Below are 18026 nucleotides of genomic sequence, written 5' to 3'. Positions count from 1 at the left end.
CTGGGCCATTCCAGATCACTATCTTTCTTTCTGAAATGATACCCCAATCACTAGGGCTCTGTTCAGATAGTGACCTTGTAAAGCCCGAGGAGCACCCTAGAGAAGGGAACACGGGAGGAGCAGGAAAGCGAACACGGGAGGACCAACGCCCAGATCCCAGCGTGGTCGCCTGAATGACCCATCTTAGTCCTTTGGGGTTGCAGAACAGGGGATGCAAATCCATCCCAGGACGGCCTCCGCCCGGCGGGGCAATGAAGGGAAATGACTGACGTAGGGGGCTCGAGCGCAGGGGCCGAAGGAGATGCGACACTAGGAAGAGGGGCCCCGGGCATAGGCAGCAAGGAAAGAAGAGGTCAGAAGAGTCTGAGGGAGAAAAGATGAAAAGGGGAGACGGGCGCCGGGCGGGGGACCACCACAAACAGTCCCCCCGACACTCACAGCCTCTGGAAGGCACAAGCCCCTCACGACCAACCTGCCAGACGCTCTGAGGACTTCCCGGGTCAGAATGACAAGCCTCCGCGACAGTCTCCACCGAGCCAAAGCGCCTGGCGAGCGCGCTGGAGAGCGCATGCGCCAGACCAGGCGCTTCCTCCACGTGGCCTGGAGCGTCGCCGAAACTACAATTCCCAGAATGACGCGCGAGCCCGCCCCCAGCAGGCGCTGTCCGGCAGAGGCGCTGCTAGGGTTGGTCAGTCGCACCAGAAGCGAGCAGGGCTGGTGCTGGGGCTTCTTCTCCTGAAGGGGCTGCAAGAGGGAAGACTTAGCCATGTCGTCCTTGATCAGAAGGGTGATCAGCACCGCGAAAGCTCCAGGGGCCATAGGACCCTACAGGTAACGAGGCTGGTGGGAGCAGTGACGGACCCGGGGCGTATGGGTTCGGGGATTCGGGCCCGGTTGGGGTCCCTCCGGGTCAGAGGCCCAGCGAACACGCGAGGAAATTGAGCCTGGAAAGGGGCAACGCACCCAAAGACCCACAGAGAGTTGGGAGCCACGATGGGACCGGGAGCCTGCACTCCACGGGACTTTGCTCGTTCTGGGGCTGCCTCGCTGCGGAGCCCAGCCTGCCAGACAGCTCTCCCCGGTTAGAAGTCTTCAGACGCTGTGTTTTTTGGGGGAAGGGGGTAGTTTTTGTTTTCTTGGTAACAGCTTTATTGAGATACAATTCACGTACCATAAGATTCACCCCCTTTAGCATGTACAATTCAGTGATTTTGACCATACTCACAGTTATGCAGCCATCACCACTTTCTTCAGAACCATTTTCATCACCCCAAAAATAAATCCCATCCCCATTAGCATTCACTTCCCATTCTCCTGTCCCCCGGCCCCGGACGATCTACTTGCATCTTCATGGATTTGCTGATTGTGGACATTTCCTATAAATTTAATCATAAAACATGTGGTCCTTTATGACCAGCTTCTTTCATTAGCTTCATACTTGGTCTACCCCTCTCTCAATTGAAAAGAACCCCATCAACAGCTCCCTCCTTTAAACCTCCTGCTGTGAGAAAAGGCACTGAAATGTGGCAGAACAGGAATTATTACAGAAAACTTGGAAATAAAATGCAATGGGAGTGAGAGGGCAAGTAGGGTAGGCAGTAAAGGAGAAAAAAGACAAATTGATTTTAACTTGGGGTGGAAGAGGAAACAGAGCCCTCTCTCAATTGAGAAGAGCCCTGTCAACAGATGTGGTTGTCTCTTCTGTGGAGAGCTGAGTTCCTTTAACAGAAATGCTTAGCAAATCCCTGCACATCTACGCAAGCCACTGGTTTCTACAACATATGGAAATGCATTGTAATGTTTATCAATTCATTGCCCATTCTTATTTCCCACTACTAAATACAAATCGTAGCAAACATTATTTTCTAAGACTGTGCCAACATACTCTAGCTAAATATATGTATACTGGCCAGAAAGTCTAACCTGTGTTTGTTTCCACTTGTGCTTTTGTTTCCACTTGTCAGAAGTGCTTTTAAATGGAAAAGTTAATTTTATTTTTAAGCTTCATATTCTTAAAATGTCTCAGCTTTAAAACTATTGGATCTTATCATATGCATTGTTGGCTACTTTCTTTTTCAAAGATAATTTTTTGTTTATTTTTAATTCTTCACTAAAGTATACTTCGCAACCCTTTTTCAATTTTTTTCTATTTAAAATACAGTTTATAGTATCTGCTCACTGTTAAAGAACCAAAGTGGGAAAACTTCTACAGCTGAAACTCTTATAGATGTGCATTGAATGCCTACTATATGCCAAGCACTTAGGAGTACAAAAATGTATAAAGACAACCCAGTGTGAAAAACATTAATATATATGGGGAAAAGAAAAATGAACATTTTAATTTAGCACATGCTCTATGCCAGGCACCATGACAACCACCTTCTCTTAAGTCCCATCCCCATTTTACAAAAAGAAAACTGAAGCTCAAAGTCAAGGTCAGAGAGTCTACAAGTGACATTTTGATTTGAAGTCAAGCCCTAGCTCCCTCCTTTAAACCTACTGCTGTGAGAAAAGGCACTGAGATGTGGCAGAACAGGAATTATTATAGAAAACTTGGAAATAAAATGCAGTGGGAGTGAGAGGGCAAGTGGGGTAGGGAGTAAAGCAGAAAAAAGACATATTGATTTTAACTTGGGGTGGAAGAGGAAAGAGAAGATTTAGGAAGGTTACTTGTGAGAGGTAGTCCTTTGGTTTTGAAGGTTGGTTTTGTCATTTATAATAATGTTGTGAAGTTTGATTTTTAAATTAATTTATTAAGGATTTCAACAGGAAGTCATTGAGTGAAGGGTGTGGAGGTAGAAGTCAGGTAAAGGGAATGGCTTGAGTGAGGGCATGGAGGTAGAAGAATGCATGGTATAAAGATTTTGGGGAGAAAGTTTTCATAATTCAAGTGCTACTTCTATCTTTTTTGCTTGTTTGCGAAATCTGTATATCACTTATAATTTACTTAACCTATTTCTTTGAGATAGCTCACTTCATTTTATTTAACAAGTTAATTGAAAAGGGAAACTTTACAACAGTACACGAAATAGAAAACATTTCAATAGAAAGTAGTAGTAAAAAATAAACTCAATTTTAAAAAAGGTGTTATTAAATTTTAGCTGGACTAGACATTACAGTTGGTTCAAAATCTGAGGCCTGCTCTCTCTTTGTTAAGAGTGAGGTTTCTTTAGGCTGGTACTGTGTCTCACGCCTGTAATCCCAGCACTGTGGGAGGCCAAGGTGAGAGGACTGCTTGAGGTCAGGAGTTCAAGACCAGCCTGGGCAACATAGTGAGACCCCATCTCTATTTAAAAAAAAAAAGTTTAATTAAAAACTTTCAATTGATGTTTTAATTTGTTTTCTAAAGATGATTTTTTTCTCCTTGATGTAATCAAATGGGGTAGAATCATCATTGCTAACATTTACTGATGCTTACTCAGCAGCATCGGGCACTTTTTTTTTTTTTTTTTTTTTTGAGACAGAGTCTCGCTCTGTTGCTCAGGCTAGAGTGCAGTGGCACAATCTCGGCTCACTGCAACCTCCACCCCACAGATTCCAGTGATTCTCATGTCTCAGCCTCTCAAGTAGCTGGGATTATAGGCATGTGCCACCACACTCGGATAATTTTTGTATTTTTAGTAGAGATAGGGTTTCACTGTGTTGGTCAGGCTGGTATTGAACTCCTGACCTAAAGTGATCCACCTACATCGGCTTCCCAAAGTTCTGGGATTACAGGTGTCAGCCACCACGCCTGGTCAGCACCAGGCATGGTTCTAAGTGATTTATATGCATGGTTGTATTATAGTCCCCATTTTTCGGATGAAGAAACTGATGTGTGCAAAATTAAATAATTTGCCAAAAGTTACACCACTAAAAAGTGATGTAACAAAATTTGAATTTAGGAAATGGGTACTAGAGCCTAGTCTTAATCATTTACTTTGTTGTCCCTGGTGTAGATTGAAAAAAAAATTGGAAAAGCAGTCATTTTCTTACTGTGTTTCACTGTGTATGACTGACTCCTTTGAGAATACTGATTAAGAGTTGGAATTTGGATTTGAATTTTTGTTTTGCCTCTTTTTAATTATATAACCTTGCAGAGTGACTTAACCTCTCTTAGTTTGCTTCTTTGTCTTCTAAATGGGCATAAATAATACCACTTGATAAGATTATTGTGGGAATTAAATAAAAGTGACCAATAAAAATTAGATTTTGGCCGGGCGCAGTGGCTCACGACTGTAATCCCAGCACTTTGGGAGGCAGAGGTGGGTGTATCACATGGTCAGGAGTTCAAGACCAGCCTGGCCAAGATGGTGAAACCCCATCTCTACTAAAAATACAAAAAAAAAAAAAAAATTAGCTGGGCATGGTGGTGTATGCCTGTAATCCCAGCTACTCGGGAGGCTGAGGCAGAGAATTGCTTGAACCTGGAAGGCAGAGGTTGTGGTTAGCCGAGGTCGCGTCACTGCACTCCAGCCTGGGCTACAGAGTGAGACTCTGTCTAAAAAAAAAAAAAAAAAAGGAGATTTTAGCAAGATACAGGTTGTGGTGGTTTCCAATACTAAATGGAAGAATATAAATTTTATTTTGTATATAATGAGGAACAATCAAATGTGTTTTTTTGTTGTGGTTGTGTGTTTGTATGTGTGTGTGTTGAGACAGTGTCTCGCTCTGTTACCCAGGCTGGAGCCAGGATCATGGCTTATTGTCGCCTCAACCTCCTGAGCTCAAGCCATTCTCCCACCTCAGCTTCCGAAGTAGCTGGGACTACAGGCCCAAGCCACCATGCCCGGATAATTTTTGTATTTTTTGTAGAGCTGGGGTTTCACCACATTGCCCAGGCTAAATGTTTTTAAACAGGGTGGAACATGATCAGATCTTTTAAGAAGATAATTCTGATAGTAATTCCGATAGAAATTTGGAGGTTAAGAGAGTGAGAATAGTTAGGGGATATTGTAAGTGAAAATTTGTAATCTTTTTTCTCCTTCTGCCCTAATGTCTTTCTCTCAATCACACAGTAATAGCATTTTAAAAAAACACTTTTACCTTCAAACAAGAGGGACACAACCAAATCAAAGTGATTATTAGAGACACTTTGTCCTGGAGCCTGCTAAAGAGTATACCCCTTCCTTGACCTATTTAGAGATACTCTGTGGACTTTGTTCAAGAAGGAAAGCATAACAGTAATGTTCCTGGTTGATTTGAAGGTGAGTGGGAGTCAACTGTCTTTATAAAGCTGAAAGCAAAAAGGAAGGGAATCATCATATGAATGTGCCAATATGACAAGAAAAAAAAGCCACCAACCAGCTTCGTGGTGTGGAGACTTCCAGGACATTGTGCCTCTTGTGCACTAGGTGACTAGAAATCGTGCTTATTTTCAATAGTTAATGTTTAAGAAAAAAACAAACTCCAACTAACTACTTATATTCTGATAAAGTTAATTGGACATGTTTTAGGAACCTTTTGAAAACGAGTTTTTGTGCATGAGGTGCGTAGTGAGTACACCTTTTGAGAATCCTGGGTCCTCTCCAGGAAGAATTCAAATGTGTTGAACTTTCAGTCTCTGGCATTGGAATGGATGGGGTGTTGTCACTAATTAGCCAATCAACTCTGCACATTTCAGGAATACTTCCAGACAGAACCTTGAAAGATTTCAACATTGCATTGCTTTGCATGGTGCATATTGCACACCGTCCTCATAATAATAAATTTTTGAAGCAGTAGCCCGTGTGGCATAGACTATGATGTGAGAATTATTAGAACGCTTTTGAAAGTGTGATTACCCTTTAACCTGGAAGTAGAACAATGCACTTTTAAATTTTCTGAAGTCCAACCACATGTCTTTGGATAGTAGGATTCTTATGCTCAGAAAGTGTCAACTAGACAATTATTCTTATGAACAAACCTCTTTAGATCTATAAGAGATAACTCACATAGCTCAGATGGACTCAGCTCCAGTGCTTACTTTTTATATTTTGAAAATAAAAGAGTTTCTTTTTACTACCGTGAAGTTTCTGATAAATAATAATGCATTTGGTCTTAAAGTGTGTTTCAGATATGGGGAAAGCTGAAGGCACTTTGCACAGGACCTAGGGCAGACGGCCTAATTCTACACAGGACAGTTAATAAAAAACAGTGTTACTGATGGTATTATTTAACCCGAGAAAAGATTACAAATTAACAAACTCAGTAGTTATCTATTTGTGGACCAGTGTGAAAGCCAGATAGCTGAGAAAACTTTCTAGACTTTCTGAATCATGTTACCAAGTTTAAACATACCTCCTTAGCTCTCTCCAAAGCATTTGCTGTAAGTCGACAGGTCCTGCTGAAAAGACATTCACTGACAACCAGAATTGTTTATGCTACTAAGTGGTTAAAGAGCAAAACATCAGCAAGTAGTTATAGTGTGCCTACTGTATGCAAAGAATCACCTACACCCTACAGAGCTACAGAGACATGGTAAGACATTACCCCAAACTCAAGGAGTTTAGAGTCTAAGATACCTTGGGAGATAGGATAATAACAGGATGAGTTACAACACAAGGCAGGATCCTGTACATAGTATAAGGAAGATACAACCAGAGCACTCCTGGGATCCAGGAGAAAGAAAAGCTTAGTTACTTAGGGAAAGTGTGTGTGTGTGTGTGTGTGTGTGTGTGTGTGTGTGTGTGTGTGTGTGTGTTTAGTGTAGTTTTATTTATAACAAAATATTGGAAGTAATGGTGACTAATTAACTAAAGTATATCCATATTGTAAAACATACATAGCTGTTTCAAAAAATGAGGAAGCACTCTACATATACTTATGGAAAGATCTTCATGATATTCCGTTGAGTGAAAAAAACAAAGTGTACAAGAACGTTTAATATACCATATTTTATGTAAAAGAAAAGAGAAAATATATATTTGTTTTGGTTTTCTGTTCATTAAAGAGACTGGATGAATACCTAAAGAAGAACAATGGTTCTGGGCTGGGAACTGAGCAAATAGGGAACAAGAATGAAAGACTTTTCACTGCAATTCTTTGTATATTTTCTGGATTTTTGAACCATATGAACTCCTATTCAAAAATAAATTATAAAGGAAAACAAAAGATGTGGTCAAGAAGACCAGGGAAAACTTCATGAAATAAAAGAGGAAAGTTTGGAGCATGTTGGAAAATGGAAGAATAGGGAACTAAAAGAAGAGGATTAAAATGAGACTATCTTAAATTTATAAATAAGCATGGAAATTTTAAAACAAATTTCACTTTTTTTTTCTTTTTTTTTTTTTTTTTTGATACAGAGTCTTCCTCTGTCGCCCAGGCTGGAGTGTAGTAATGCAATCTTGGCTGACTACAACCTCCACCTCCCAGGTTCAAGTGATTCTCATGCCTCAGCCTCCCAAGTAGCTGGAATTACAGGTGTGCACCACCACTGGCTAAGTTTTGTGTTTTTTAATAGAGACAGGATTTCCCCATGTTGGCAAGGCTGGCCTTGAACTCCTGACCTCAAGTGATCTGCCCGCCTCAGCCTCCCAAAGTGCTGAGATTATAGGTATGAGGCACCATGCCCTACCACATTTCACTTTTAAATTAAAATTACATTAAGGTTTCTTTCTTCAACATCTTAAAAAAACAGACAGGCTTTCTTCATCCCAAAACTAATATGATTCCTGTAAAAAGTGGACTTGTTTGGCTTTTTTCAGGTATCAATGTATTGTATTCTTTTTCCTATGATTTTATCCTACTTCTGAAATTTAACATCTTCATAACAGAAAAAGTTAGTTACAGAAGTAAGCACTTTGCAGAAATGAAGTTGTATTAGTTCGTTTTCACACTGCTATAAAGATACAACCCAAGTATTTATAAAGAAAAGAGGCTTAATTGACTCACCGTTCCGCATGGCTGGGGAGACCTCAAGAAACTTACAATAATGGCGGAAGGGGAAGAGGCACATCATATATGATGGCAGGCAAGAGAGAGTGTGCGTGTGTAGGAGGAACTGTCAGACACTTATAAAACTGTTAGATCACGTGAGAACTCACTATCACGAGAACAGCATGGGGGAAACTGCCCCCATGACTACTTATGTTTTTAAAAGTGCTCTTGAAATTGCATTTTTTTGCTTTACAGCTATATTGAGGTATAAGTTACTTATAAAAGTTACCCATTTTAATGGCTGTGTGTGGTGGCCCACAACTGTAATCCCAGCACTTTGGGAGGCCGAGGTGGGTGGATCACCTGAGGTCAGGAGTTCAAGACCAGCCTGGCCAACATGGCAAAACCCCATCTCTACTACAAATGCAAAAATTAGCTGGGCGTGGTGGCTCACGCCTGTAATCCCAGCTACTTGGGAGGCTGAGGCAGGAGAATTGTTTGAACGCGGAGGCAGAGGTTGCAGTGAGCCAAGATTGTGCCACTGCACTCCAGCCTGGGTGACAGAGTGAGACTCCACCTCAAAACAACAAGTTACCCATTTTAATTAAGTTACTCACGTAGTGTTCCATGAGTTTTGGTTAATGTATAGAATCAGGCATCCACTATAATAGTCAAATTTTAGAACATTTCCATCACTCCCAAAAAATTCCCTTGTACCCATTTATGATCACCCCTGGCCCCAGACAACAGTTAATCATCTGCTGTTGCTATTGTCCTTTCTAAGGTTTCATTTAAGTGAAATAAGACAATATATAGTCCTTTGTTGGATCTATCAGTGGGTGCGTGTGTGTGCATCTTCCATTTTTGCTATAAATAATGCTATTCTGAACATTCACATAAAGTCTTTGGACATATGTTTTCATTTCTCTTTGATAGTTGCCTAGGAAAGAAATTGCTGAGTTGAGGCTCAAGCCTGTAATCCCAGCATTTTAGGAGGCCAAGGCAGGAGGATCACTTGAGTCCAGGAGTTTGAGACAAGCCTAGGCAACACAGCAAGACCTCATCTCTACAAAAAAGCAAAATAAATAAAAAATAAAATAAAAAATTAGCCGGGCATGGTGGTGCACACCTTTAGTCCCAGCTACTTGGGAGGCTGAGATGGGAGGATCGCTTGGGCCTGGGAAGTCAAGGCTTCAGTGAGCCACCATCCTACCACTGCACTCCAGCCTGGGTGACAGAGCAAAACCCTATCTCTGAAAGAAGAGTTTGCTGAGTTGTATGTCAAATATATGTTTAAATTTTTAAAGAAACTGCCAAACTATTTTCTAAAGTGGCTGTACCATTTTGCATTCCTACCAACAGTGTATGAGGGTTGCTCCCCATCATTGCCAATGCTTGTTTTATCAGCGATGTCTTAGTGTGTGGTTTTGCTTTGCATTTCTCCAATGACTAATAATGTTGAGCAAATTTAATGTACTCTAACTCTTTGTATGTTTTCTTTTGTAAAGTATCATTTGCTCATATTTCATTGGGTTGTCTTCACATTATTGACTTATAAGAGTTCTTCTTATATTCTGGATATAGGTACTTTATTAGGTATATGTTTTGCAAATATTTTTCTCCCAATCTATCACTTGCTTTTTCTTCCCGCAACCCCTTTTTTTATTTTGGGTCTCTGTCTGTTACCCAGTGCCAACTGAGGCTGGAGCGCAGTGATATACACATGGCTCACTGCAGCCTTCAACTCCTGGGCTTACGCAATTCAATCACCCTAACCTCCTGAGTAGCTGGGACCACGGGTGTGCGTCACCATACTTGGCTGTTTTTCATTGTTTTTTGTAGAGACTGAGTGGTTGCCCAGGCTGGTCGCAAACTCCTGGTCCCAAGCAATCCTCCTGCTTCACCCTCCCAAGGCACTAGGATTACAGCACCCAGCCCCTTTTCATTTTCTTAACGGTATCTTTGATAGGCCGGGCGCGGTGGCTCACACCTGTAATCCCAGCACTTTGGGAGGCCGAGGCGGGCGGATCACAAGGTCAGGAGATCAAGACCATCCTGGCTGACACAGTGAAACCCTGTTTCTACTAAAACTACAAAAAAAATTAGCCAGGCGTGGTGGCGGGCGCCTGTAGTCCCAGCTACTTGGGAGGTTGAGGCAGGAGAATGGCATGAACCCAGGAGGCAGAGCTTATGGTGAGCCGAGATCGTGCCACTGCACTCAAGCCTGGACGACAGAGCAAGACTCCGTCTCAAAAAAAAAAAAAGATACTTTTGGTAAATAAAAGTTTTTAATTTTTGTGAAGTCCAATGTATCTTTTTTTTTTTTTAACCATTTGTACTTCTCTGTCCTATCAAAAAAGTCTTCTAGCATTGAATTTTATGTTTTATACTTATATAAATACACTAGCTTTCTGTTTATTGCAGTCAAGCTGTGTTAGTCGACAGGACCATTTACATTTCAGGACAGATAGGCATGGACCCTTCAAGTGGACAGCTTGTGTCAGGAGGGGTAGCAGAAGAAGCTAAACAAGTAAGTCATTTTCCACATTTGAAGTTTCCTTTTCTTCTACCTTTTTAAGGTTGGAGAGTATTAAGAATCCACTTCCCTGATTTGTTTTATAGAGATTAACAGATAAATGTTTTTTTAAACTACTTACTGCTTGATTTAACGTAGTTTTCTATCTAAGAGTTGGAAATTTGATGGATCATGAATCATCTAACAACCAAAAGAGAGATTCTACCTCCTTAACACTAAAGTGACCTTAAACCTGAATCATTGACGTCAGATGACATGCTGCCACTTCCAAATGGACTGGGAAATTTTCTTTTCAGGGCCACTGACCTGCCCCTCTTCAAAAAAAAAAAAAAAAAAAATTTACCACCACAGAAGTAAAAAGTCAACATTTTTAAAAATAAGCATGGTGGCCGGGCGCGGTGGCTCAAGCCTGTAATCCCAGCACTTTGGGAGGCCGAGGCGGGCGGATCACAAGGTCAGGAGATCGAGACCACAGTGAAACCCCGTCTCTACTAAAAATACAAAAAATTAGCCGGGCGCGGTGGCGGGCGCCTGTAGTCCCAGCTACTCAGGAGGCTGAGGCAGGAGAATGGCGTGAACCCAGGAGGCGGAGCTTACAGTGAGCCGAGATCGCGCCACTGCACTCCAGCCTGGGCAACAGCGTGAGACTCCGTCTCAAAAAAAAAAAAAAAAAAAAAAAAAAAATAAGCATGGTGGGGAATATGATTCTAATCCAATAAATATAATTAAACCATAATGTAGGCCAGGCATGGTGGCACACGCCTGTAATCCCAGCACTTTGGGAGGCCGAGGCTGGCAGATCACTTGAGGTCAGGAGTTCAAGACTAGCCTGGACAACATGGTGAAACCCCATCTGTACTAAAAATACAAAAACTAGCCAGGGGAGGCCAGGTACAATGGCTCACGCCTGTAATCCCAGCACTTTGGGAGGCTGAGGTGGGCAGATCATCTGAGGTCAGGAGTTCAAGACCAGCCTGGCCAACATGGTGAAACCCTGTCTCTACTGAAAATACAAAAATTAGCCAAGTGTGGTGGCATGTGCCTGTAGTCCCAGCTACTCAGGAGGCTAAGGCATGAGAATCATTTGAGCCTGGAAGGCGGAAGTTGCAGTGAGCAACATATAATTAGAATTATATTCCACATGCTTATTTTTTTAAATGTTGACTTTTTACTTCTGTGGTGGTATTTTTTTTTTTTTTTTTTTTAAGAGGGTCAGGTCAGTGGCCCTGAAAAGAAAATTTCCCAATCCATGTAGAAGTGGCAGCATGTCATCTGATGTCAATGATTCAGGTTTAAGGTGACTTTAGTGTTAAGGAGGTGGAATCTCTCTTTTGGTTGTTAGATGATTCATGGTCCATCAAATATCCAACTCTTCGATCACGCCACTCCACTCCAGCCTGGGCGACAGGGCAAGACCCCGTCTCAAAAAAAAAAGAAAAAAAAATTAACCCAGTGAGGTGGCACATGCCTATAGTTCCCGTTACTCAGGAAGCTGATACAGGAGAATCACTTAAACCTGGGAGGTGGAGGTTGCAGTAAGCCAAGATTGCACCACTGTACTCCAGCCTGGGACACAGAGCAAGACACTGTCTCAAAAAGTAAAATAAAATAAAACAATAAACTATAATTTTATGCATTTACTGAGTCATATAATGCTGAAAGTTTGTTTTGTTTTGTTTTTGTGAGACAGCCTCGCTCTGTTGCCCAGGCTGGAGTGCAGTGTCGTGATCTCAGCTCACTGCATCCTCTGTCTTCCAGGTTCAAGCAATTCTCTTGTCTCAGCCTCCCAAGTAACTGGGACTACAAGTGCCCGCCACCACATCTGGCTTATTTTTTTGTATTTTTAGTAGAGATGGGTTTTTACCGTGTTAGCCAGGATGGTCTCGATCTCCTGACCTCATGCTTCACCCACCTCAGCCTCCCAAAGTGCTGAGATTACAGGCGTGAGCCACCGGACCTGGCCTAGCTGAAAGATTTTTAAAAACCTAAATGTCCACTCATAAAGAACCGGTTGAATAAATTATGCTAGATCAATACAACTAAAGTAATGTGGAAAGATCTCCAACGTAAATTGTTTCATGGTAATAAAACCAAGATGCAGAACAGCATGCACAGTATGCTACCGTGTGTGCTTTTATGTTTAAAAATATGTAACATAAGCATTGACTGTACCTAGAAGGATATACAATAAATTAGGAACAGTGGTTACCTCTGAGGTGGGAAACATGGGAGAGAGAGAGAAGGGTGAGAGAGATCTTTACACTATATATGCTTTTTTAATAGCTTTTGAGTTTGTTGTTGTTGTTGCCATATCCATGTATTACCTATTTAGAAGATTATTTTAAAAGACACAAGAATATAATGAAATATTACATTGTGACCAGCAAAGTGGGAAGGAAGAATGAATCCAAAAAAAGATGCTTTTCCAGAAGCCAGTGTCTCAAACAGTTATATCATTTACTAATATCATTTTTTGAGAAAAAGGAAAAAGAACCCTTTAAAGTCAAATATTGCTTTAAAAGAAAACATGTTTTAATGCTTATTAGCTCATCCTTATCCTTGAAGTGGTATCAAATGAAGAACCCCAGAAATTATTTCTGTGGACATTGGCCGAACAATTAACACATTTTAGCACTGAAGAAGGGACTTCAACCCAGTCTTTTTATGCACAAAAGGAGACAACCTTCTCACTGTATTTCCGAAAGACTCATTCTATTAAAGGGAAGCCAAGAAACACACTTGTAAGCTTCCTAACAAGAGTAGAGAAGATTTTTCTGCAACATAAGCTATTTAAGGAGGTATTAGTAAAAGATGATTAATTGAATGTAATTAAAGCTTTAAATCTAATATCAGTGACTTAGGCCTTTCTTGGCTTGGTTCACAGGCTCTTAAAAACATGGGTGAAATTCTGAAAGCTGCAGGCTGTGACTTCACTAATGGTGAGCAATTTGATATTATTTCACATTTCTTTTTGATATTTCTTTGGTCTTTTTCAAAAATATATGGCATCCAGTAATATGCCGTGCCATGTCTTTGTTGCTACTTAAAAGTTGTTTTAAACAGCAACTGTTCTCCTTCACTTCTTTGGTCCCATTTCAGTCCCATTTTAATCAAGACAGTCTCAGAATCATATAGTCCTTTTCTAAGTAATATTTTGGGTCAGACCAAATAACTAAACCTAATGACAATGTTTGTATCTTCTAGTGGTGAAAACAACTGTTCTTCTGGCTGACATAAATGACTTCAATACTGTCAATGAAATCTACAAACAGTGTAAGTAATTTGGCTTTATTCCTATTTTCCATTTTTAAAAAGAAATAAATCTGGTCACATTAATGAATGTGTATTATGAATTAAGAGTGGTAGGAGATGCTAAAGAAATGGTCATAGATCTTGTCCTAAAAGAATTAATAATCTGATTGGAAATAGGTTGTATACCCCCCATGAAAAAGTCCTAAGATATTTCTATTGCATTCCCTAAAACAATGTAGTGAAACCCTACATACCCATTTTTCAAAAGTTTAATTTCATTAAACCCTTTTCAGGCTTTTTAAACTCTCCTAAAAAGTTTTTTACACATAGGTTTTATTTACTATTGCTGTATGGTCCAGCCACCATCTTTATCCTGGCTCTCTCAGACTCATTAGTTAGTTACTTAATATTTCTAAGCCTTGGTTTTCTCATATGCAAAATGGAGATAATATACTCCTACCTTATAGGATTGTTGGAATGATTAAATGAGTCAGTACAACATGTAAAGCACTTAGCTGCTGGTGTGTTATAAGCACTGAGTAAATGTTAGCTATTATTAACATTGATGTCATAGTGGAGAAAATTGGTGTCCCTACCACCTAGTGGGATGAGGCAAAGGTATAACATGGAAAAAGCATCATTACTTATTCTCTCCTGAAGAAATGACTAGAAAAGACCAAAGTTGGCAGAGGAAGTACTTGCCAAAATTGCTAGAGGTGGGCACTTGTTCCCTATTTAGATAAATAGTTTATAAATATCACTTTAAAAACAAAACTCCACATCAAACAAGATCAAAATGTTAGAGTACGTATTTCATTTTTTTTTTTTTTTTTTTTTTTTTTTTTGCCAGAAAGCTAAGAGATTTTAAAAAGTATTAACTATGGTAGGAATCATATGGCTAAATATTTTATCAAACAAATCTGATAGTGAGCCTCTTTTTTAAAATGTTGCTTAAAGCCAGGTGCAGTGGCTTACATCTGTAATCCAAGTACTTTGGGAGGCTGAGGTGGGTGGATCATTTGACATCAGGAGTTTGAGACCAGTCTGGCCAACATGGCAAAGCCCCATCTCTACTAAAAATACAAAAATGAGCCAAGCGTGGTGGTGCACACCTATAATCCCAGCTACTCAGGAGGCTGAGGCAGGAGAATCTCTTGAACATGGGAGACAGAGGTTGCAGTGAGCTCAGATCGCACCACTTCACTCCAACCTGGGTGACAGAGCGAGACTCTGTTTCAAAAAAATAAAAATAAAATGTTGCTTATATCTAAGAACTGACTAGTATATGAAGCACTTGCCAGATTCTTAATTGTAGAATATTGAATAACAGTACAATATCTGAAAACTAAAATAAAATTTTTCACTTGATCTTTATTTTTTCAACTCTTCTCTATTAAAAAAATGAAATTCTTTTAAATTCAGATTTCAAGAGTAATTTTCCTGCTAGAGCTGCTTACCAAGTTGCTGCTTTGCCCAAAGTAAGTACACTTTAAATGACTAATGTACACAGTTTTCAATTTCTACATTGTTTTCCTTCTATAAATAAACTAAGCACTGTGAAAGGAAACTTAAAAGAAGTAGCCTGGGTAGGGTGGCATACCCCTGTAATCCCAATGCTTTGAGAGGCCAACACAGGAGGATCGCTTGAGGCCCGGAGTTCTAGACCAGCCTGGGCAACATAGCAAGACAGCCATCTCTACAAAAAAAAAAAAATTAAAATTAGCCATGCATGGTGGTGGTGCACACCTGTAGTCCCAGCTACTTGGGAGGCTAAGGTGGGAGGAACACTTGAACCCAGAAGATTACAGCTGCAGTGAGCTGTAATCGAACCACTGTGCTGCAGCCTGGGTAACAGTGAGACCTTGTCTCTAAAAAAAAAGAAAAGAAAAGAAAAGAGATAGTTCCTGCTTCCCCAGGGACTTAAAGTCTGAAAGGAAATACCCTATATTACATGCATGAAAAAAAAAAAAAAACCTTTTAAGACAACACGTGAACATAGAATCAAAATCAAAATACTTAAATTGTGAGAAAAGGCCGGGCACGATGGCTCACGCCTGTAATACCAGCACTTTGGGAGGCCAAGGCAGGCGGATCACAAGGTCAGGAGATGGAGACCATCCTGGCTAACACAGTGAAACCCCGTCTCTACTAAAAATACAAAAAAATTAGACCGGCGTGGTGACGGGCGCCTGTAGTCTCAGCTACTCAGGAGGCTGAGGGAGGAGAATGGTGTGAACCCAGGAGGCGGAGCTTGCAGTGAGCCGAGATTGCGCTACTGCACTCCAGCCTGGGCGACAGAGCTAGACTCCGTCTCAAAAAAAAAAAAAGGAAAGAAAAGGAATCTAAACCTTCCACTAGAAAAATAATCTCTAAACCAGGGGCACACATATTTCTCACCATTTTGATTTTGCTACTCTAACTCGAAGCTTAGCAGCACGATATTCCTGCCTATAAAAAAGCAACTCTTACTGACTTCTACTTGCAGTTTCTACTAAAGAAAAATTATGTTTTAAGAGTGTAATTTGTATTGCTTTAATTAGTTGTTACTTGGAATGATCATTATCAGACCTATTAAGGTACTGGTTGTAGTAGAAAGAGCTCTGAACTTGGAATCAAAAGACAAGGGTTCAACCTCTGCTATCTAGCTTGTGACTGAGATGAGTTAATTACTCCTTCTACACTTCAGCATATCATTCTGTGAATTGACAAGAAAATATCTCTCTAACAGGGCTGCTGTGAGAATCATATAAGCTAATATAGTATATGAATATACTTAGCATGGTAACCTGGTCTATTATAGATTCTTGGTGAATATTTCCTTCTCCTTTCCTTCCTTGAAAAGCTTAACGTTAAAAATGTTATATTGCTATTAGTTTCATGTTTTTAGTAGGTATTATAGAGTTTGCAATTTGTACAAAATGATTAAAACAAATTGTTTTGTTTTCCTCACAGGGTAGTCGAATTGAAATCGAAGCAGTAGCTGTCCAAGGACCGCTGACAACAGCATCACTATAAGTGGGCCAGTGCTTTGTAGTCTGGACTTGTTAACATTTTGATTTTTACAATTGATGTAACATCTTAATTAACCTTTTAATTTTCACAATTGATGACAGTGTGAGCTTGATGAAAATATCTGAAGTTATTATGGAAATACTATATAATAGGGAGAGTTGAACATGAATTGAAGATTAGAGAAGGAATCCAGTTACTGTTTTAAATTACATCTGTATTACTGAATATAGGAAAGAGATACCCATTACATAGTTACTCAATAAATAAAAGAGAAATAACAGGTAGGAAAGAAGAGTAATTATTCCTGAGAAATAATCAAGAACATATCTAATTCAAACTAATGATGTGAACGATTTAGTTTTCATGTCAGGTATGTGATTCTGCTCTTTCTTGAGTAAAATTTAAGTGTTTAAATTTGAGGTCAAGGAGAAGAAAGTGGACCAAAATTTAATATAGATAATATTTTTCTAATGGAAATAAAATAGACATGCAGATTTCCTTTGGTGTGATTTTGTTCACTTATTTCTTAACAGTTTATACATTAAAACATATTGCCTAGTTGGGGTGGGTAAAGTTAAAATCTCCAACTATTTTATTTTTCAAAGCCTATTTCTGACTTCATACACTTTTACACAGTTTATTTTTTTCAGCAGTTTTAGCCAACTATTATTACATGAAACATCATTTAAACTTTCTAGTCTTCAGCAGTTTTGGCCATTTACAGTGTTGGAGAATTTGCATGTAAATTTTCACATTTGTAGATATCTTTTTAATCTCTGCTCTATCTGTCCCCCCTTTTCATCTCTGATATGATTTATTTGGACTTCTTTTTTTTCCATTATTAATCTTTTTAAAGAACTACTTTTTGGCTTTGTTGATCCTTTTTATTATATCTTTCTTTATCATTATTTCTGCTCTTATGTTATTTTCTCTAGCTCATTGATAAGTCACATTTTTGTACTTTTAATATTGAGTCTTTTATTAGTAAGTTACAGAAACCCAACTCAAACTAGTATTAAGTGGAGAAAAGAGATAAATGCATAGGCTTAGGTCACAGAGGCCAGAGTACAGCTGGCTTTAGGCACATGTAGCCCAGAAACCTCACGGCTCCATCTGTCTCTTGGGGGAAGATGCTGCAGACCCCAGATACAGGCTATGAGTGCACTAACCCCAGCAGAAAGGTAACCATTTCCTGATCTCTCTGGCAGAAGAATCTCAGGGAAGCCTCTGATTGGTCCAGCTCAGCTTAAGGGCCTGTTCCTAAGCCAAAGCCAGGAAATTAGACACCCTGGCCAGGTTAGGTCTAGGGGGAATAGTTGTATATAGGGCATGACTTCAAAATCAAACTCTAGAATGAAAGAGCTGGAAATAAGATGCTGGTACCTGGCCG

General features: G+C 40.0%; 2 protein-coding genes across 6 annotated transcripts in view; one reads left to right on the top strand and one right to left on the bottom strand.

The window, feature by feature from the left end:
- POP1 (POP1 homolog, ribonuclease P/MRP subunit) overlaps positions 1 to 566 on the bottom strand; it is a 43027-nt gene extending 42461 nt beyond the window's left edge. For 2 of the 3 annotated variants that reach the window (XR_012416556.1, XM_005563773.4), the window contains exon 1: positions 473 to 566. The gene's annotated coding sequence lies outside the window, so the exon portion shown is untranslated. Of the gene's footprint in view, positions 1 to 438 lie in introns of all 3 variants that reach the window. The other variant, XM_015455060.3, reaches the window with a different exon arrangement.
- Positions 567 to 691: 125 nt separating this feature from the next.
- RIDA (reactive intermediate imine deaminase A) lies at positions 692 to 17134 on the top strand. 3 transcript variants are annotated; one of them, XM_073999169.1, is made up of 6 exons: positions 692 to 831; positions 10299 to 10366; positions 13257 to 13311; positions 13577 to 13645; positions 15047 to 15102; positions 16577 to 17134. In XM_073999169.1, the coding sequence occupies exons 2-6, from the start codon at positions 10310 to 10312 to the stop codon at positions 16637 to 16639; spliced, it is 300 nt and encodes a 99-aa protein (XP_073855270.1). In that variant the 5' UTR covers positions 692 to 831; positions 10299 to 10309; the 3' UTR covers positions 16640 to 17134. The 3 variants fall into 3 exon arrangements, with proteins under 3 accessions (XP_073855270.1, XP_005563828.1, XP_065375540.1); XM_005563771.5 differs by having other exon boundaries at positions 10261 to 10366; XM_065519468.2 differs by lacking the exon at positions 10299 to 10366 and adding an exon at positions 5123 to 5186.
- The last annotated feature ends 892 nt before the right edge of the window (positions 17135 to 18026 follow it).

Source organism: Macaca fascicularis, chromosome 8, assembly GCF_037993035.2.
Source record: "Macaca fascicularis isolate 582-1 chromosome 8, T2T-MFA8v1.1".
Lineage (NCBI taxonomy): Eukaryota > Metazoa > Chordata > Mammalia > Primates > Cercopithecidae > Macaca > Macaca fascicularis.
Note: the sequence above shows the minus strand (reverse complement) of the source record. Positions and strands in the feature narration are given on the sequence as shown.

Bases quoted from the DNA above. Each gene is read 5' to 3' on its own strand.
- RIDA (XM_005563771.5), top strand. From the start codon at position 767: ATGTCGTCCTTGATCAGAAGGGTGATCAGCACCGCGAAAGCTCCAGGG. The intron at 10,367-13,256 runs GTAAGTCATTTT...CTTGGTTCACAG, and splicing joins TAGCAGAAGAAGCTAAACAA to GCTCTTAAAAACATGGGTGA. The intron at 13,646-15,046 runs GTAAGTAATTTG...TTTTAAATTCAG, and splicing joins CAATGAAATCTACAAACAGT to ATTTCAAGAGTAATTTTCCT.